We start from the raw sequence: 21,596 nt of genomic DNA, 5'->3' as shown, positions 1-21,596 counted from the left end.
CCGAAGAAAGCAAAAAAGGCAGAGGCTTATATGAGTTATGATAGTGTCCTGTTAATGGACTATGTTCATGTCATGGAGATGTCAAAATTCTCTCTCAGGCTTCAGGCAGTGATGTGTATCATCAGCACTATCATGGAATCCTGCCCCTCCACCTCCAGCTTCTATAGCAGTGCCACAGCCAAGACCCAGCACAATGGCATGAACAATATCATTCGACTTTTCCTGAAGAAAGGACTGGTTAATGACCTGGCCAGAGTGCCTCACAGTCTGGACCTGTCCAGGTAAAATTATTCTCAGTTTGCATACTTGCTCACTTGCCCTTTGTTCACAGATGAGTAGTGAATTACTGGTGTAATAAGTAAAGGTTGGATATGATGGGAAACAAGTATAACGGATTTTATGGAAAGCTCTTTCTTTAGATCTTAGTTTTTCATTTGCTAAAGATTCAAGAGTTGAACTGCATTATCTTTTATAAGATTTTATGTATATAATAAGAAATATGGAGCTGGACCAATAGCACAGTGGGTAGGGCGTTTGCCTTGCACGCAGATGACCCGGGTGTGATTCCTCCTCCCCTCTTGGAGAGCCTGACAAGCTACCGAGAATATCCCGACCGCACGACAGAGCCTGGCAAGCTACCCATGGTGTATTTGATATGCCAGAAATAGTAACAAGAAGTCTCACAATGGAGACGTTACTGGTGCCCGCTCGGGCAAATCAATGAGCAACAGGATGACAGTGATACAGTGAATAAGAAATATAAATGAACCTAAAACAGATACCATATTTCTACAAACCAGATACCACTGTTACTATATGTTGTTCAGTGATCATCTTGCCTACTTAAAATTATGGTTTGGGTTTTTTTTTTTAGTATTTGCTTTGGAAATTTTTCTTTTTGTTGGGGGCCAGAAAGATATCAATGGGTAAGGTTTTGTGGGCTTTAGTGGGGGTATATCACACAGTGCTAAAGGACTACTTCCAGCTTATTGCTTGTTGCTCTGGTGGTACTTGGGACCATACGTAGTACTGGATATAATATCTGGGTCTCTTGCATGCAAAGCATGTGCTCAACCCATTGAGCTATCTCTTCACCCCTATGATAATTTGCTATTTAACTAGAACAGTAATATCAGGTATTGCATAACCTGGTCTGGTCTGGTCTTTTGTACTGATAGTACTAAAAACCAGAGCCTCATTATATATGCAAGACATGTGCTTAACTACTGAGTCACATCTCTAGCCCTTGATATGCTTTATGTTGTTGTTACTATTGTTTGTAATTACTGGTCTTTACCTTTGTATACATATTAATATGTTTTCATTCTGACGCTGGAATTCATCATCAATTTTTTTTTGTCCTGGGCCAGGATTATCTTAGTAGTAGAGTATTTCCTTGCATGTGTGATGCCCTGGTTCAATATATGACACCACCAAAGAAAAAAGATGTTTTTGTCCAAACCAGAATCAAATTACAGACTTTTATTTATGTCTTGTGTCCTCTGAGCCTCTGAACACTGGTTTTGATTAAATTTCTTGGGGGTGGTGGTCATACCTGGCAGTGCTCAAGGAGTAATCTTCGCTCTGTACTCAGGAATTACTCCTGGCAGTGATCAGGGGAACCATATGGGATGCCGGGGACTAAACCCAGGTTGGCTGTGTGTGAGGCAAACACCCTACCTGCTCTGGCCCCGATTACATTTTTTAATATTTATTGCTATTGCTTGGAGCACTAACTTGTTGTGGTGACCAGGTCTGCTGTCCTGCAAAATGTTTCTCCTTCTAGATATGGTCCACTTGGTTCCTGGCAAGTGTATATTAAAATATATAGTTAAAATGTTTACATAAGAATAAGAAAAACCTGTTCAGATATATGTCAGTAGTTTATTTAAAAGTTTATTGTCTAGGATATAACTTATAATGATGTACAGATCAAGGGGTTGGAGAGATAGTACAACAGGCATGGTGCTTGCCTTGCATGCAGCTGACCCGAGTTCTATTCCCAGTACCCTGTATGTCCCCTGAGTACCACTGGGTATGGCCCAAAAATTCTAAAAAGATGATGTATGGATCATATTTTATCATGTAGATATATATCTATTAACGACCAAAGATTCACCTCTGACAACATATCTGTTATATTTTATCTCCTTACTACAAAGTAACATGTACGTTGATACTGTTCTTACTGTCATCCATATAATTTATGGATTTACTTTTTAATAATTCTTGCCTGGGTTATTAATAAATTGGAGGTGGGGTATTAATCATTGGCAACCTCCAATTTGCTGCCATTTCTCCAACATTTGTTGGCATTTTTCTGCATTGCACCCCTAGTTTAAATGGATATTTGGTCACCTTTCAAATAGAGTTCATAGTAAAAAGGCAAGATAAGGGCCAGGCAAGTAGTATTTACAAGTAAACAAGTTAAGGTACTTGTCTTGTATGTAGCTGTCATTTGGTCCTGGGTACTACATGGTCACCTGAGTACCACTGAGAGTCCTAACAACCCTTCCCCACCCCAAAAACTGTTGTCATACCTGACAGGTGCTCAGGGGTTGTTTTTGGCTCTGTGATCAGGAATGACCCCTGGCAGTGCTCAATAAACTGGATATGCTGTGGCTATTCAATCCAGGTTGGCATCCGCTTGCAAGGCAGGTGTCATGTTTCCCATTCTATCTCTCCAGCCCCCCCCCCCGCCATTTTTAAGTCAATAACTTAATCTTGGAGGTGGAGCAATAGTACAGTGTGTAGGGCGTTTGCCTTGCACATGGCCGACCAGGCATCCCATATGATCCCCTAAGAACCGCCAGGAGGGGTGCTGGAGTGATAGCACAGCGGGTATGGCGTTTGCCTTGCACACTTCCAACCCCGGTTTGATTCCCAGCATCCCATATGGTCCCCTGAGCACAACCAGGAGTAATTATTTTGCATTGCCGGGTGTGACCCAAAAAGCAAAAAAAAAAAAAAAAAAAAGATAAGAACTGCCAGGAGTAATTCCGTGCAGAGCCAAGAGTAACCCCTGAGTACCACTGGGTGTGACCCAAAAAGCAAAAAAATAACTTAATCTTCTTAATCTTTTCCCTGAAGATCAATTTCAGAGTAAAATTAATCACTGCCTGAAAATGTATTTCTGAGTAGCGTGATGTTCATAGTAAAAAGTTCATAGTAAAATACACTGCTGGTTGCAAAGTGACTTAGAAATTTTCATTTTTTCATAAACCAGCAACTATTATTTGAATCATTATACTTTCTTTTATCATGTTCAAATATTTATGCCTTTGGCCAATGAGGCCTCTGTCTTGTCCTTGATATTTTTTTAAATATCCCTGTACATTTTTATGTTTTTTAAACTCACTACAGTGGAAGTAGCACTGTATGTCTCCTCTTGCATTGGTTTACAGAGTCTTACTTGCTTTGGTTCTCCTTTTTATCAGGGCCAAATATTTTAAATTCATTGCACATGATATATGATGCTTAATCTGTGAATACTTCATTTCATTTATCACTTATTTTCTAAAAACAAACCATCATGGTGTTGTCTAGAATATGATCAATCACACCTGAGAAATTTACACCTGATATAATGCTCTGTAAACATATTTCACTTATAAGCTTCCCAGTTGTTTATGTCTACATAGCCTGGAGTAAAATGTTTTTTAATTAGGGTTTAAAAAGTCTCATGCATTATATTTGATTATCATGTCACTTCCCTTTTTTATATAACTTTGTTAAAGAATTCATTAGACCAAAGTTTTCTAGATTATCACATCTTAATTTGTTCAGTTTGATAATTTAGTATCAGGCTATTTTGACAGAAATACTAAATTTGAAAAAGAATACTGCATAGGTTATTTCCCCCTTTTCAGTGCACCACCACCTGAAGAGAGATAATGCTTAATATCTGTAAAGTTGATCCTTTGATCTCTTGACGATTTTATGATTATCCTTGGCCTGAATTTTTTTAATGAAGCAGGGTAGTTTTTATTGAATGAAACTTCATTAGAAAGATGAGAGGAAGAGGGGAAATATGTGTTCAAGAGAAAATACAGGCTTCTCCAGAGTGGAGGTAAACAAGCAGAGAAAAATAGAGATGAGCAAGCAAGAGAATGTGTTCAGGAAAGAACACAGGCTAGAAGAACAAAGCTGGCCTAAATATGTTTAACATGTATTTTTTCACCTTCATTGATCTTTCTGGAGATCATATACACTGCTGGTTGCAAAGTGACTTTTTAAAATTTTTCTCACTCTATTACTACTTCTTGTCATTAATTTAAAATGAAGACTTCTCTCTGCCTCCCTTTGTATAAAACATTCTGGTTTGCAGATTCATTCTTTTTTTTGTTTCAAGTATCTCAAGTTTAGCCTGTATAAAATTAATGAAGTCCTATTGTTTCATGCCTTTTGCTTTTGAAAGCCTTCTGTCACAAGATGTCCAGTCTTAAGCATGAGCTTAGCGTGTACTTAAAATGTCCCCTCACTGGGGCCAGTTGTTACCCTGATAAGCTTTGGTTCCTTTTAGCATGGATTTCTCTGTTCAGTGCATCTCTGTATCTTCCTTTATCTCAGTCCCAACATGGCCAACACAGTCAATGCTGCTTTAAAGCCTTTGGAAACACTCTCTCGGATCGTGAACCAGCCTAGTAGCCTATTTGGCAGCAAGAGTGCGTCTAACAAGAGCAAGGCTGAGCAGGATGCCCAAGGAGCCTCTCAGGACTCCAGTAACAATCAGCAGGATCCAGGTAGGGAATCAGAGCCAATGGATTAGAGATTTGGCTGGGTGGGTATAGTCATTTTATGGGCATGGCATCAGAACTATTCTGGCTTGGGATTGTTTCCCTGAGAACTTGATGGCCTTTCAGAGATGTTGTAGTGGCATGGGAATCCACCCTACAAAGAAAGCCTTATTTGGCTATCCTCACACGTAGCCTTGTCTTTTCCTTTGTCACCCATTCATTTATTTTCTGAGAACTTATAAACTTGCCCAGGGAAGGGACCTATTGTCTTCATGCTTTCCTCATGGTGCTTTATACATAGGCACCCTTTGATTATTTTGCTGGTTGGTTGATTGTTTCAGGCGAGCCTGGGGAAGCGGAAGTGCAGGAGGAGGATCATGATGTCACTCAGACAGAGGTGGCAGATGGGGATATCATGGATGGGGAGGCTGAAACCGACTCAGTGGTGATTGCTGGGCAGCCTGAGGTGCTCAGTTCACAAGAGATGCAGGTAGGGAGGCTGATCAACCAGCATATCCCTATTGCGACGCTGAACCAAACTCCCAAGTGGTGTGGGTGGGTGAGTACTTTAGGTCTTTGCCTCAATGTTGTCCACTTTGCAGAGGATCACAGATGATATGTTGGATGCTTGGTAACTGAATTGCATTATATGAGGGGTGGGGGCAAGGCCAGGATGCTTTGTACTATGAAATGGAATAGATCTCAAAAACAAAACTTTGGCACTGATGAAACGTTCATGTAGAAAGCTCGCCTGAGCCCTTTGGGGCCATGGTCTTTGATTAATTTGGCTCTGGTCATTAATGGAAGCTCTTTAACATCACTAACAACAGAGCACCAGCTCTCACTGAGTCAATCAAATGACAGTCTTCTAAAGATCCTGAAGAAAGCACTGTAATTTCTGGAGCTAGTAGCAATGGTAAGAAATGGTGCCAAAAGTCCTAAACTGCTATCTTTAAAGACCTCTGCATGTATTCTTAGGCAATATAAAGATTAACTTGGTTTCATAAAACTGGGTGGACCCATTTGAAGGATAGCCTGAGTGTAGATTGGCAGCACATGATAGTTTCTGTGCTCTTAGCACTAAGTGTATGGTATTTTATATAACACCCTGTCATACATTATGCAAGAAATTTATATTCCCTTGCTGGCTTTTTTATTTAGGGCTTCAGTGCTAGCTCAATAATAGATTTGTGTGCATCCATGTATATGTTCTATTTCTCTCCAGGTTGAGAATGAGCTGGAGGACCTGATAGATGAGTTGCTTGAGAGGGATGGCGGATCTGGGAACAGTACAATTATAGGTGAGAGCCCCAGAACTGAGTATAGCCTCTTCCTTTACCTCATTCTCTCTTGGGAGGATCCTTTTTCTCATCATCTGCTTGCTCAGCTCTGCCTAAGGGCTCATAGCCAGCCTAGATTGCTGCTTGTCTTGATGTTGACAGTCTTACAGATAAGAAATTCACAAAGTCATTTCAGACCTGTGGTGGGTCTAATGTATTGCCTGTGGGGGGAGGATAAGGGGTGGCCATCAGTATAGATGATACATCAAGCACATGAAGGGTTTTTATTCATGGAGGCCTATAGGAGGCTGTAGAGGCTGTAGGGTGAGAAAGTGCTTTCCTTTTCGTTCTTCAGTGAAATCCAGGGGCTTTCCGCCTCTGAGTCTCAGTGTAAAAAGAATGATCATTCCCTAAGGGTGGCCCTTTTTTACAGTTCAGGGAAAATGGCAGAGGCACCCTACTATCAACTGACTCCAAGGGTGTATGTGTTACTTGCTTTTATTTTATTGATGAAGGAAATAAATGGTTAAATGAAAGTAGATATGCATTAAATTTGACAGTGGTTTTTCACACCAGTTATCCTGTGTGCTTTCAAAAGTAGTGGGATTAGCAGGACAGATGTGATAATCCCATTTTACAGATGAGGAAACTGAGACTCAGACAGGTAAAGTTACTGGCCAAGCTCACCTAGCTAGTCAACAGCAGAGAACCCAGGTCTTCTCCCTCATCAAAAAAAGTGGATATCTACTGGGTGTAGATAGCTACTTTAGACGCACCCAATCTGGAAAGGGAAGTCCTCTGTTGTTCAGTGAAGGCTCTGCTCTGTAACCTTCAGTGAGCAGAAGTGGAGAGGATGAATCACAAGAGGACGTGCTGATGGATGAAGCTCCTTCCAACCTCAGCCAAGCTTCCACCTTACAGGCCAACCGAGAAGGTGAGAGTGCCGAGGCCAGAAAGGCCTCCCTTCTTGCCCTGCACGTCTGACAGACACTACACTAGGGTTTTCCTCAAGGCAGCTGCCCACATGCGCAGAATAAGGAAGCATCTGTCTGCATGCGCTGACATACACCATCCACTTTATCCTCAGCCACTTTTTCAAATAACATTACTACTGCTTGCCCAAAAGTTTGTTACTTCTTACTTGGTTCGCTTTCTTCTCACCCACCTGCTATCATCGCTTCAGATTCCCTCTTACCAACAGGAAACAGTCAATAGCAAAGTAGGGCTAGAAAGGCAAGGGGGGCAACAGCAGTCTTGGCCGACTCCTAAACCATGGCTCCTCAAGCACCACCCTATAGCCAGCCAGCCTCCACATTCAGCCACCCTGCTCAGCATGTTGATGCATTGATTGGCACTCTCAGGAAATCTCTGCTGACTCAATAAGTCTGTATATCACCCCCCCCAATCTGGTTCTGCCTCTACTAGAATCAGATACCCCATCACCTTCCCACTCAACCCGCTGGCCTACACAGTAGCCTGTTTTCTAGCTACTCAGTATAGTCCTCCAATGTGCTCCCTTTGTTTTAGATTCCATGAATATCCTGGACCCTGAGGATGAGGAGGAGCACACTCAGGAAGAGGACAGCAGTGGCAGTAACGAGGATGAGGATGATAGTCAGGATGAAGAGGAGGAGGAGGAGGAAGATGAGGAAGATGATCAGGTGAGGGGGGACTTTGTTTGGGTTGGTTCAGACAAACTCTTCCATAGGAACACAGAACTGGAGAAAACCAACAGTCTGGTTTGCTAGCTTCAGCGCCTCCCTCCCTCATGTGCAAATGTGGCCATGACACGAGACTTCAGAAAACCATTATCTCCAGCAATTCTCCATCTCCTATTTTCCCCTTAAGGAGGATGATGAAGGTGAAGAGGGAGATGAAGACGATGACGACGATGGCTCTGAAATGGAATTGGATGAGGATTACCCTGATATGAACGCTTCTCCCTTGGTCCGATTTGAGCGCTTTGACCGGGAGGATGATCTCATCATTGAGTTTGACAACATGTTCTCCAGTGCTAGTAAGATACAGGGGCTCAGCTGGGTTTTATCTCTTGATTCTTATACCCTTCTCTAGGGTAAGCCAAGCAGTGAACCAGTGCATCTATCAATCTGATACAGACAGCACTTCTTTTCCTATGCTGACTTCCTGAGGCAAGGGATATCTGAATACATCTTTCGCAATAAGTATATACTTAGAAGAAGGAATTGTGAGAGGCTGCTTTTGTCTCCATCTCAATGAACAGGCAGCCATTTTTAGAGCCTGGACAACTTGATGATTTGCTTGAATTTTTTTTAAAGTGAGACCAAGTTTGACTGCATCAGGCACTAATGTTGCACGCTACAGGGACAGGGCAATCAATAATCCTTATGACTATAACACTGGATCTTAAGAGTTTGGATGGACACCTTTGAGCTTGACATTGGGGAGTAGATTTGAGCATATTCACTCTGTTCATCAAAGGATGCATCTTTTCGGAGGAGAGAGAGTGAATCTTGTCTCTCCATCAACGTGACAGTTTCCTTCTGGCGTCGCATTCCTAAAGGCACACTGTCTTGAGAAGGCAGATCTTGACCTCCTAATTACAAGCATAATATAACAGAAAACAGTGGAATTGTTCTGGTCTGTTGTCTTGGCCAAGTAGTCTCTTACCTCTTTGAGCCTCAGTTTGTCACCTGTAAATAAAAAGGGCTGAAAAAGAAAAATAATAGTGGGTTGGATTACAGAATTTTCAAGATACCTTCTATTCTGTGATTCTCTTTGCATATTTGTGAATTTCCATCAGTCTCCCTTATGTTGAGTCTGGTCATTCAGTAAATGATAGAATTATTTGATGAGTACCTACTATGTCCCAAGTACTGGGGTTATTGCAGTAACAGCTCTTCTCCCTTGAGAGTTAATGGTCTACTAGGAATTGTAAGTGGGCATTATTTTGTAGTATGGTAAGAAATAAAAGAAGAAGAGTTAGTTAGCCAATTTGTAGCAGCAGAGGAAATAAAAGAACAAGTGAAAAAAAGGAAGTCTTTGAAGTCGAGGGGACAGCATGTTTCTGAAGGGCCTAGAAGCATCATTGTGCTATAATGTTTAGAATGGATTGGGAAAAGTTTCCATTTAGAAGACTGTTGTCAGCATCTAGGTGAATAGATGGTAATGATACAGATATGGTATGGGAATGAGGGAGAAAGGACAAAGCTCAGGTTTCTGTGTGAGGAAGTAAGGCCCAGGAGTTAGGTTCTGTTTAAACAACAATGCACGAACTTTCTTTTGGGCATTGACCATAATGCATATTGTCCTTGCAGCAGACATCCCCCCTTCCCCAGGAAATATCCCTACCACTCATCCGTTGATGGTGCGCCATGCAGATCACAGTTCTCTGACACTGGGCAGTGGCTCCTCTACAACACGTCTGACCCAGGGCATTGGGCGCAGTCAGAGGACTCTGAGGCAGCTGACAGCCAATACAGGCCACACCATTCATGTTCACTACCCTGGGAATCGCCAGCCTAACCCTCCTCTTATACTACAGAGGTAAGTTACAAAGTAGCTTCTGGGATTTTCAGTGTTTTCCTAACACGTGGGAACATGGAAATGTTCCAGTCACAAAAATAATGTTTGTCCCATCAATATTTGAAATATATGTACAGTCTTTGGGAGAATATCAAATTTATAATATGTTCTTTTGCTTAAATCTCCCATACATTCAGCAGTCGTCATTAATTATCTTCCTCACCAAGCAGTAAACAATTCAGATGCAAGGAGAATCAGATTCCTGCTCTTGGCCTTAGAGTTTAGTGGGAGAAGCAAGTTTAGGAATAAAGGAGTAGATGTTACAGTGGTCAGTATGCAGACTACTGTGGGAATACATAAAAGCCATATGTGTTAACACAGTGCCTCAAAAGTACCTAAGACTTGGAGACTGAGCAATAGTATAGTGGGTAGGGCACCTGCCTTGCACACAGCCAACCTAAGTTTGATATCGTGCACCCCACATAGTCTGCCAGACACTCAGGAGTACGCCCTGGGTACCACCAGGTGCGGCCAAAAAACAAAACAAGTAACTAAGACTTCTCTGCAATATGATAGTGATGTTTCCTAGAGCATCTCTAAAGAATAAGATCCATAGGCAGCAGCTATGGATTTCCTGTAACCATGGCACACCACCGTCACCCTACAGGTTGCTTGGTCCCTCTGCTGCTGCTGACATCCTTCAGCTGAGCAGCAGTCTTCCCCTACAAAGCCGGGGTCGAGCCCGCCTCCTGGTGGGCAATGATGACGTCCACATCATTGCCCGGTCTGATGATGAACTTCTGGATGACTTTTTCCATGATCAGAGCACAGCTACCAGCCAAGCAGGCAAGTTTGTGTGGTTAAAAGGAGGGTACATTTTGTCACATTCAATTTTTCTGCTGAGGAAAAGCAATAAAGTATCTGCCCTGTCTAAAGAAAACCTCATTTAATAGGAGCCAGAACCGCTTGGTTTAGCCAAGGGCAGCAAAAACTATCTCAATGCCTGTGATGTGCCAAACCTTACGATAGACAGGTGCTATAAGAGAAATGGGGTCCACAGGCACAAGGTGCACCAAGAGTCTCATTCTCTTTTATTCCCCTGTAGGGACCCTGTCTAGCATCCCCACAGCCCTGACCCGCTGGACAGAGGAATGCAAAGTTCTTGATGCTGAAAGCATGCATGATTGTGTTTCAGGTGTGTAGCAGCTTGGGTATCAGGGAACGTGGTACTGGTGTATACAGATAGTTGATTTTCTGTGGCCACCAAGGAACGTGGTACTAGTGCATACAGATAGTTGACTTTCTGTGGCCACAGTCTCTGCCTCTGCCTCTGGCTCTGGCATCCTCTCCTACCTTCCCAGAACAGTCTCCAATTTTTGCTTTTATTTAGTTGTTAAAGTGCCCATTGTCAATCACCTGGAGTTTCTGAGAGATGAGGAGCTGGAAGAAAGGCGGGAGAAACGCAGGAAACAACTGGCTGAGGAAGAAACAAAATTAACTGATAAAGGCAAAGAAGATAAGGAGAACAGAGACCAGAGTGCACAGGTGATTCTCACGGGCTATAAAGGTTCATCTTTGGCTGTGTCTCCCTTAATTTTCATCCAGATTTGGCCTGAATATAACACAGTATCACTAAAAATCCTAGAATGTTTGCATTGAACTTGAGAAAAGATGCATTCCAGATTCACTATACATTCACATGAATTTCAGGAGAAACTATTTAGATATAGAAGGAATTTTTACTCTAGCATCTCACTGGGAAAAGCAGGCTAAGAGCAGAATAGCTCCTGACCCACCAGTTACACTATATTTTCCTTCAGTGACTGTACCTGAACTTGAATCACCTTGCCTACCTAAGATTCTTAGTTCAGCTCCTTTTCTTTCAGTGAATTCTTTACCAAGTTTTTTTTTTGGGGGGGTGTGGGGTGGGGATTAATGTTACCACGGTGACCCGTTTCATCAATTGAACAAGTTCAGTGTGTCAAATCGGACAGAGTTCCATCTCTGAACCCTGTCACTGATGTATATCACTCTGCAAATTTTCTAGCATGATTTTGATTAGAAAGATGCTACCCTTGCCCTGAAACTTTTGAAACCCCAACCCCCAAAGTATAGTATTAAAAGAAATGAAGTAAAAGCTGACTAAAAAATCAGGAAACTAAAATGCATGAAGTGACTTTGTTTATATCCCAGTTAAAATGGATTGAAAATTGAATGTTGATATGCTCAGAAATTATAATAAGCTTGCTTTAACAAGTGTTTTTAAAGGTATAGGAAATAAACTTGCCTGGCATATTAAAATAGTGCTGGAATAAACAAAATGAGACTAAGGAAAGGAAACATATAGAGATGAAATTTTGAGCAGTGTGTTGGTCTCACAGTTATGTTTAGGTCATGTCTTATTTCTTAATTCCCAGTTTATTCCCAATGTGACTTTTTTTGCGTTATCACAATTTACAATATTAGAGTCATTATTTTATAGGTGCAGAGCACTACTATCACTCCAGTGGTTGCAGATTTCTCCACCATTATCCATGGTCCTATCCTTTCCTCATGTTCATGTCTCAGGATTTCTTCCAATTAGGGATTGTCTAATCCCTTTTTTGTGCTCCATATGAATGAGTACATAAATAATGTTTATTATCCTTTCTATTTACTACTGTCTTGCCATCCCCTGAGTATATTTACATGCCAAAATGCTCATCTTCCTTCCTAGACAACATGATGCAGGGGCGTGTCTTTATTACCTTTGACCTCTATCATATATGCTTGCAAAGTTCCACATTTGTCTGTCCCTTCTCTTTGCAGTGTACTTCATCTAAGGCAAATGACTCCACAGAACAGAACCTTTCAGGTAACACAGTCCCTCTTTTCACCTTCTTGCTAATTTGTTGGTTTATTTCTCCTGATACTTCAAGTGGCTGGCCCAGGTGGGCTGAAGATGAATACTGGTGCTCTGTGGGATGAGGTAGTAGATTGTATAGTTTTAGGGTCATACCCCATCTTGGAGATAACTATACAGTCTACTGTCTTTCTCACGTTGTACACTCACCGCCAATGTGCTGTTTAGGTTCATGTTTTAGAGATTATGTCCCTAGTTCTCAGGCATCAAAATATTTGTATTAAATGATATTTTTCTTTCTAACCCTGTGTTAGTCTTTGGTTGGTTGGTTTGTTTTTATATAACAAAATCTAGGAACATTGTCTTTAATTCTCTGCTTTTGGGAAAATAGTTCTGTGGGCTTAATGATATTATTACTGTATGTAGTCTATTCTTTGTAATCTTCTCAGTCATTAGGTACTTGTGATTCTAATAATTAGTCCTTGTGGTATTATATGTCTCCCCCTTTGCCTATTTTCTCAGGACTTTTCTTCTAATTCCTTATGCAATTTTCTATCTCTTTTATCACAAGTTGGGAAATGATTATACCAAAGCCTACACAATATTTTTTAAGCAGTGCAAAGGGATATGTATCCTGGTGCCCTTAATCTAGCAAAAGGTCTTTGAAAGGGTCTGTCACTTTGTCTTTTGGCAAAATGACCTTTTTTTCTTCTGCGCTTACTAAAGTTTTGCTTATGCCAGGGTGAGGTAGTAAGTTGTATTGTTGTGGGGTAGGGATTTTAGACCCCAATTAGAAGATAACTATACAACTTACTACTTTCCCTGGTGTCTAGCATATTCGCACTTAGTCTTGGCATTTGTCTCCAACAGCCAGAATTGTAGGTATTTCTTATAAAGTGACTTTAACTAGTCCCATTCCATCTAAGGCACTGGAAGGATTTAATTACTAGGATCTTTGGTCTTATCAGTACACTTTAAGGACAAAAATTGCACTGTGCCTTAGCCCTACCTTCCTCATACTAGACTGGGCATGATTTGTTCCTAGAAACAATTAACTGTTGGGGGAGAATCCTATGTCACTGTTTGGTTGCATGGGATACTTGTCAAGCCACGTGTTGTGACTCCTAGGTCTTTAGTTTATTGCCCCTTAACACTCCCATTGTTATTCTTTTTGAAAAAAGATGGAACTCCTATGCCTGATGGCTACCCAACAACCCCATCTTCAGCTGATACAGCGACATCTGAGTCCAAGGAGACCCTTGTTACTTTGCAACCCTCACAACAGCAACCAACACTCCCAACTCCACCAGCCTTGGGAGAGATTCCTCAAGAGCTTCAGTCCACAACTGGAGAAGGGGGGAGCTCCACACAGCTATTGATGCCTGTAGAGTCAGAGGAATTGCCTCCCACAAGACCAAGTGGAGAAGCAGAGACCACTCAGATGGAATTATCCCCAGCTCCCACTATAAGTGAGTAGAATTTCAAGGTTGGGGCATATGGGGAAGGGAAACATAGGCATCTTCATAGTTTCTCTTAGCTCTCTTTTAGAGAAATGGTAAAACTCAAGTCCTCAAATAGTAGAATCTCTGCTTACACATCATCTTTCTTAGCTAGAGTCGCAGTTTCTTCTCTTAGTCTTAAAGTGATTATACACCTGCGTGTCTAATTATACTAGTGGTGGTGCCAACAGTTCGTTGATATCTGTTGCCAATATACTGTGCCAGGCTTATATTTAATGTCTTCTAAAAACAGTTCTTCAATGTACTATCTCCATGATAAAATTGAAACAGAAGGAAATTGTTAGCCCAACGTCAGTCAATAGGCCATGGTCTGAGATTGAATCTTTGTGACTTTCACGCTTGCTGTCTTTCAGCAGTTTGACGGATGGCAAGCACATACTCAGCTCTCCCTCCTAACCAACACTATTTATTTCACTGACAACTATTTCCCACTGGTTTGAAGTGGGGCCTCAAAATTCTTTTTAGCAATGTTCGACAGCTAAGTTAAAACCTGTTTGCCCTCCCATGCCACCTGTGATGTGCTCTGAAGAAACCTTAAGGTGTGAGGATCTTTTGCTTTACAGAACCTTATTAAAAAGATAACTAGAATCAACATTCATGTACGAATGGTGCCTGCAGGGACTATTAAAGTGGCAGAATTCCTTCCCTGTGAAGCTCAGGACGATATTTCACAGGCTTTGCTGGAATACTGTAAATGTTCAACAGACTAGAAAGAACTTGAGCCAAGCCTTATAATGCAGAAGAGATTGAGGGGGAAACATCAGGCCAGCGTAGAATGAAAGTAGCGAAGTGAGAAGTCTGATCTGACTGTTCCTAATGAAGCAGCCCTATCAAAGACCTTGTCTGTTGTGTTGCTGCTTCTTTATTCAACCCCGTCCTCCAGGCAGAGATCTAACCTCTCCATGTGACTTCCTCCTAGCCTCTCTTTCCCCAGAGAGAGCTGAAGATTCTGATGCACTGACAGCAGTCAGCAGTCAACTAGAAGGCTCTCCCATGGACACCAGCAGCCTGGCTTCATGTACTCTGGAGGAGGCTGTGGGTGACACCTCAGCAGCTGGCAATTCTGAGCAGCCCATAGCCAGCAGCTCCACTCCTGGGGATGCCCCACCAGTTGTGACAGAAGTGCAAGGCAGGGGTGATGGGTCAGGGGAACCTGCCCAGCCCCCTGAGGATGGGTAAGCAGTGTGTGGGCATGAGGAGGGCAGAATGTATTGGTGGGTGTTTCAGGGCATAATCATACTGTTTATTGCACATGCTTAGTACACTGGGGGAATCAACTTGGCTTTTGTGAGGAAGGGTGTAATAGGCACGTTCATAGTAAGGAAAACAGTACAGAGAGCAACCTAAAAATGATTCCCTTCAGCTCTCCCCCTGCATCCTCTGAGAGTTCTTCCACCAGAGATTCTGCTGTGGCCATTTCTGGAGCTGATTCCCGGGGAATCCTAGAAGAGCCACTGCCTTCAACAAGCAGCGAAGAAGAAGATCCCCTTGCAGGTAAGTTCTCTGCATGCCCTGAGGGTTTTGACATGCTTTTGGCATGCCTACTAGTCAGTTTTATCCACATGAAGGTAGCTTATTCGCATGTATGTAATAAAAGAACCAGCAGTGGCAGTATGCTCCAGGTTATGGGATCATAGTGATTTTGGCTCCTGTCTTCCCTCTGCTACCTCCTAAAGCCTTTCAGACCTGAGACTATTACTGAACTCTAATCCTAAATGATATGAGGGTGATAAGATACTTCTGTTTGTTTTGGGGCCACACTCAGCAGTGCTCCTTGGACCATGTAGTGCCAAAGATCAAACCTAGGCTTCCCATATGTGAAGCTTGAGCTCAGCTAATGAGCTATCCATCTGCCTCAATATAGGATGTTAATAAAGGTTAAATAGCAGGGTACATACAAAATCTGGCAAGCAGCAAGGTTTTTTCAACCTAGAAAAGGTGGGTGGGTCTTCTGTGTATCCTGTATCATTTGATTACAAACAGCTTGTTTCCTGGGCCTTAGAGATCGTAAGCTGGGTTAGTATTTGACTTGGCATGCAGCCCACCTAGTTAGATCCCTAGAACCACTTATAGTCACCCAAAGCCCCACTAAGAGTAATACCCTGAACACATTCAGGTGTGGCCCCAAAACAGAAAAACTGATTTCCCTCAAAGAAAGCCATAGTTTTCTTCCCTCCAAGTACATCATAAGCTGTAGAAGAGGTGAGAGGCTCTTTACATCTCACATTTTCTCTCAGGTATCAACCTCCCTGAAGGTGTGGACCCCTCTTTTCTGGCGGCTCTTCCTGATGACATTCGCCGAGAAGTTCTGCAAAACCAATTAGGCATCCGTCCACCAACCCGGACAGCCCCCTCTACAAATAGCTCGGCTCCTGCGGTGGTGGGCAATCCTGGTGTAACGGAAGTGAGCCCTGAGTTTCTGGCTGCCCTGCCTCCAGCCATCCAGGAGGAGGTATGTGAGTGGGGAACTGGTGGGACCTGTCTATCCTGGCTTTGGGTGTGCCCCTATTGACTTATCTGCTCTGTAGGTGCTGGCACAGCAGAGGGCTGAGCAGCAACGACGGGAACTGGCACAGAATGCCAGCTCTGACACTCCCATGGACCCTGTGACCTTTATCCAGACTCTGCCCTCAGACCTGCGCCGCAGTGTTCTGGAGGACATGGAGGACAGTGTGTTGGCTGTAATGCCCCCTGATATTGCTGCCGAGGCTCAGGCCCTAAGACGAGAGCAGGAAGCCAGACAGCGGCAGCTCATGCATGAGCGTCTCTTTGGGCATAGTAGCACCTCTGCTCTCTCAGCCATTCTCCGAAGCCCAGGTACTACATAGTGGGTCGGCTTTGTAACATCCAACAGACGAGAGTCTGTTCACATTTGGCAGATTACTTGGACCCAATTCACAGCTACCTCCCTCTCTCTTTCTTCAATTTTAATTTCTTTTTTCTTTTCAGCTTTCACCAGTCGCTTGAGTGGCAATCGTGGTGTCCAATACACTCGCCTTGCTGTGCAAAGAGGTGGAACTTTTCAAATGGGGGGTAGCAGCAGCCATAATAGGTACCTTTGTCTTTTTTCACCTTATACCATCTCTGACATTGCTAGTACAGTTCTCTTAATTGAAGAGGTTGGATGGCTTCTTGAAAATAAGTAGAGTATCAGATCTTTGGGCTCCCCTTCACAATTCTGGATTGATTAATGTAGGTACTGTGGTTATAATCACAGACTAAAGCAGATTGGCAGTAGGCTCTTGCCTTGAGATATGTTTTGTGTCTAAGCAGGGGATATACAGAGGAGTTCATTATCAGGCTGAAGCTGAGTGGACCCATTATACCAAAATTTGAAGGTAGTTGTCCTTATACAGCTGTCAGTTCCCAGATAGGGATCATCTTCTAGACTTCAGGTATATTTCTGTTTCACCGGCTGATAGAGACCTGGGCTGGAGCCTTTGCACTCTTATTTTTTGTTACATGTTACAGGAAAACTGAGGGTATGCTCATCATCTTAGGGCAGTTTCTCACTCAGCATTTAATTCCTAGCACTGCTGGGTAGAGCTCTCAAACCAAAAATGAGAAGAAATGGGTAATTTTCTATTCATCATACCTGTAGATTATACAGGTGTAACTCAAAACAGTTCGTAACACTGTTTAAAGCCTTTTGGGTCTGGGGATACAGCTTTGTGGTAGAACAATTACTTTACATGTATGAGTCTCTGGGCTCAATCTTCAGTAAATCCCTATGCCCCCTGCAACCAAAAAAATTAGTCTTTGAACTGAGCATTCTCATTATCCAATTCTTTCAGTAGATATCTTGCTTCTCCTTCTCCTGGGCTTACACCCGATTCCAAAGTTTTAACTAAATGTTAATCTCTGTACCAGGCCATCTGGCAGTAATGTGGACACCCTCCTCCGCCTTCGAGGACGCCTTCTTCTTGACCATGAAGCACTGTCTTGTCTCCTGGTTCTTCTTTTTGTGGATGAACCAAAGCTCAATACTAGCCGTCTACACCGAGTACTGAGGAATCTCTGCTACCATGCCCAAACCCGCCACTGGGTCATTCGCAGCCTGCTATCCATCTTACAGCGCAGCAGTGAGAGTGAGCTATGCATTGAAACACCAAAGCTCTCCTCAAGTGAGGAAAAGGGTAAAAAGTCTAGCAAGAGCTGTGGGTCAAGCAGCCATGAGAATCGTCCCCTGGACCTGCTACATAAGATGGAGTCTAAGAGCTCTAACCAGCTTTCCTGGCTCTCAGTATCTATGGATGCAGCTCTGGGTTGCAGGACTAATATATTCCAGATCCAGCGTTCAGGGGGGCGCAAACATACTGAGAAACATGCAAGTGGTGGCTCCACTGTCCACATCCACCCCCAGGCTGCTCCTGTTGTTTGCAGACATGTTTTGGACACACTCATTCAATTGGCCAAGGTAAGTAGCTTGAAGGAACTCAGTTCCTGGGAAATAGCAGAGGGGTGGATCCACAGCCTCAATGAAATAATATTACAGGAGCTAGTAGTTGGGGATTTTTTTTTTTGGTTACTACTTTTAAGCACACTTTTTCCTAGGAAATTGTCCAATAAATATCATTAAGGGCTGTTTTGTCTTCACTCTATAATTTTTACACATCTCGTTCAGTTACAAAATGACCATGATGGGAAGACACTAGAACTTAAGTGTAAAACTTTCATATTATCGTGAAAATACGAAGTTAAACCTCTGAAATTTCATAATATTGTAAGCCAATAATAAATTTAAGCAGTTGCACGACGGCTAAATGACTAGCAGGAAAAAGTACATAATAAGTTTAGGAGATTCTGTTCACCTAAACTCTTCCTGATTTTGCTATAATGAATTTACTCTTGAGGATTCACTCTGCATACAATAATTACCATGGGTTATCAGTTTTCTAAAGATGTTCAGCAAATAAAATACCTAAACAGAAGTTGAGAGAGAGACCTGAAGAGGAAGAATTCAGTGGACTGAGCACATCTTTGTATGTGGGTGGCCTGATTTCATTCATTAGCACCATTGGGTATAGCCCAAAAGCCAAAACAAAGGTATATTTTCTTTGTTTTGTGAGGGTGTTTAAGGTCCCAACTGGCAGTGTAATAAATCCCTGAAGCAAGCTTCCTGGTTCTGTGCTCAGGGGTCACTCCCAGTTTTGTCTGCGTACCATCTAGTACCAAAGACTGAAAGTCTTGCTAAGTCATTTTTGTAGGCTGGTTTGCCATTGTTTAGATAAAGTTCTGTATGCTTTGGGTGGTTTGGTATTTTATTGGGGCCTGAGGTGCACGTGCAGCATTGCTCAGGGCTTATTCCTAGCTCTGTACTCAAGGATCACTCCTGGCAGTGCTCAAGGGATAGTATGTGGTGCCTGGGATTGAACCTGGATGGGAAAACCTGTGCTGAACTAATTCTCTGACCCGAAAGCTCCAATATGACGGTGTCCTGTGTTACCAAAGTTTTCCAAAAAAGAGGAATATAGGAATAAGTTGTCCTTTCTTGTCAGGAAAACATGTGATTTTTTTTCTTCTTTGAATCTTAGAAACAGATCTTTTTCCATTTATTTAAACTCCGTGGTTTACAAAGCTGTTCATAATACAGTTGTTATGGGCATTCAGTGTTCTAACACCAATCCCACCACCACTCTGACCTTCTTCCACCATTGTCTCCAGTTTCCACCTCCTCTTTAGCAGGCACAAAATAGTTAATTTTATATTGCTTGTTACAACTGCATTTCTAGTGCAATTATCAAAAATAATTCAATAAAAGAAAATTTAAAAACTTACATCTCACCATGGGGTGATTTAAGTCATTTTCTGAGGGCTTACTAAGCTGTTGTTAGTTGAGCCTTCTCTGTTACTGTTTTAGTTTATTAAGCTTAATTGGCTTCTATGCTACTTTCCCATCTAATTTGGTGGGCTCCTACTAGGCTGTCGATATTACGAAATTTGGAGGTGCTGCACGGCCACACCTTCCAGGAACACAAGGATCTGTAAACTGGGCTGATGAGTTTACATGGTGACTGTGGGGTGTGGGTGTGACTGCTGTGGCTTTCAGTTTAGCATCTCTTCAGAGATTAGTCATGAAGTAATGGTTTTGGGCTGTTGGTATGGCAGGTGCTATGGGGTGTGGTTACAGCTTCCTGGACTTTGGCAGGTTAGAGCCTCAGTATACCTCTCTTCCCAAGGGCGCCCCAGAGTTTTCAGCTTTAAGACTGGTATACCCGTGAACTTGGCTTTCATCTCTCTCATTCTGAGATTAGTCGTGTATCTGTTGGAAGACATTTTCTATGTAGATCCTCCCTGGACCAAGCCTGTGCTTTTCCCTTTAGGTGTTTCCCAGCCACTTCACACAGCAGCGGACCAAAGAAACAAACTGTGAAAGCGATCGGGAGAGGGGCAGTAAGCAGGCCTGCAGCCCATGCTCTTCACAGTCCACCAGCAGTGGCATTTGCACAGACTTCTGGGACTTATTGGTAAAACTGGACAACATGAATGTCAGCCGGAAAGGCAAGAACTCCGTGAAGTCAGTGCCAGTGAGCTCTGGTGTTGAGGGGGAAACCTCCCCTTATAGCCTGGAGGCCTCTCCCTTGGGGCAACTTATGAACATGTTGTCACACCCAGTCATCCGCCGGAGTTCTCTCTTAACTGAGAAACTCCTCAGACTCCTTTCTCTCATCTCAATTGCTCTCCCAGAAAACAAAGTGTCAGAAGCACAGGCTAATACTGGCAGTGGTACTTCTTCCACCACTGTTGCCACCTCAGCCACATCTACCACTACTACCACTGCCGCCTCCACCACTTCTACCCTCCCTGCTATAACTAGCCCTGTCACTTCAGCTCCAGCCCTGGTTGCTGTCACAGCTATATCCACCATTACTGTTGCTGCTTCGACAACAGTGACTACCCCCACAACTGCTACCACTACTGTTTCAAGTAAGTGCTCGTGTAGACTGGGAACTGTGGGCTCTTATATCAACTTCATTCACTGCATCCCCTTCTTCCTCTCAGGTTTCCTCCCTAAATGGTTTTTGTTTGCAGGAACCACATGTGTTCATTCTCATCCTCATCAGCCCCAGTCCTCTCCCCATCTTCCTCTTAGCTCCTTATCACACAGAGACACCCCTGTGAAGACCAGCAGGCAATTATTGAATGTCACCACCCTGGGCTTAAACATCAAAAGGTGGAGAAAGTTCCTGTCTTCAAAGGAACTCCCTGACTTTCCAGCCTGGTTGAGAGAGCAGGATGCAGTGTGAATCAGGGTAAAATAGAGTAGCCAGGCCAACCTAGAAAGGGAAGGTAATAAATTCCTGAAGCAAGCTTCTTGCAATTATTTAAGAGGATGCTTTCACAGGGGACTCTGGTGGTAGAAGAAAAAGAAGCCTTTAGTTCTTTGTCAGTTTAGAAGGTACAATGTTAAGATGCCTCCCAGGTCACTTTAATCTGGGTTTGGTGGGTAGATTTTCATTTCACTGTTTCCCACTTTGGAGCCCTGGATGGCTCAACAATTCCTTTATTTGTTGAGTATATGGCATGTGATTTTCAGAAGTTTACCATCTTCTATTTCCTCAAAGCTTCTACTACTACTAAAGCCAGCAAATCTCCAGCAAAGGTGGGTGAAGGGGGCAGCAGCAATACAGACTTTAAGATGGTATCCTCTGGCCTCACTGAAAACCAGTTACAGCTCTCTGTGGAGGTGAGTTCAAGTTCTTCTGACCTTCAA

The 21,596-nt window shown here is 42.8% G+C and overlaps 1 protein-coding gene across 15 annotated transcripts in view; it reads left to right on the top strand.

The window, feature by feature from the left end:
* HUWE1 (HECT, UBA and WWE domain containing E3 ubiquitin protein ligase 1) overlaps window positions 1–21,596 on the top strand; it is a 164,475-nt gene that overhangs the window by 127,481 nt on the left and 15,398 nt on the right. For 11 of the 15 annotated variants that reach the window (XM_055119788.1, XM_055119784.1, XM_055119790.1 and 8 more), the window contains 21 exons: window positions 99–281; window positions 4,570–4,742; window positions 5,078–5,226; window positions 5,962–6,037; window positions 6,852–6,950; window positions 7,544–7,677; window positions 7,865–8,033; window positions 9,313–9,541; window positions 10,188–10,366; window positions 10,626–10,715; window positions 10,911–11,065; window positions 12,329–12,374; window positions 13,544–13,831; window positions 14,802–15,057; window positions 15,246–15,376; window positions 16,120–16,334; window positions 16,411–16,699; window positions 16,832–16,934; window positions 17,753–18,299; window positions 20,206–20,809; window positions 21,448–21,569. In XM_055119788.1, the coding sequence (XP_054975763.1) occupies window positions 99–281; window positions 4,570–4,742; window positions 5,078–5,226; window positions 5,962–6,037; window positions 6,852–6,950; window positions 7,544–7,677; window positions 7,865–8,033; window positions 9,313–9,541; window positions 10,188–10,366; window positions 10,626–10,715; window positions 10,911–11,065; window positions 12,329–12,374; window positions 13,544–13,831; window positions 14,802–15,057; window positions 15,246–15,376; window positions 16,120–16,334; window positions 16,411–16,699; window positions 16,832–16,934; window positions 17,753–18,299; window positions 20,206–20,809; window positions 21,448–21,569 (4,237 nt within the window). The remainder of the gene's footprint in view (window positions 1–98; window positions 282–4,569; window positions 4,743–5,077; window positions 5,227–5,961; window positions 6,038–6,851; window positions 6,951–7,543; window positions 7,678–7,864; window positions 8,034–9,312; window positions 9,542–10,187; window positions 10,367–10,625; window positions 10,716–10,910; window positions 11,066–12,328; window positions 12,375–13,543; window positions 13,832–14,801; window positions 15,058–15,245; window positions 15,377–16,119; window positions 16,335–16,410; window positions 16,700–16,831; window positions 16,935–17,752; window positions 18,300–20,205; window positions 20,810–21,447; window positions 21,570–21,596) is intronic. The other 4 variants (XM_055119793.1, XM_055119794.1, XM_055119797.1 and 1 more) reach the window with 4 other exon arrangements.

Source organism: Sorex araneus, chromosome X (assembly GCF_027595985.1).
Source record: "Sorex araneus isolate mSorAra2 chromosome X, mSorAra2.pri, whole genome shotgun sequence".
Classification (NCBI taxonomy): Eukaryota; Metazoa; Chordata; class Mammalia; order Eulipotyphla; family Soricidae; genus Sorex; species Sorex araneus.
Note: the sequence above shows the minus strand (reverse complement) of the source record. Positions and strands in the feature narration are given on the sequence as shown.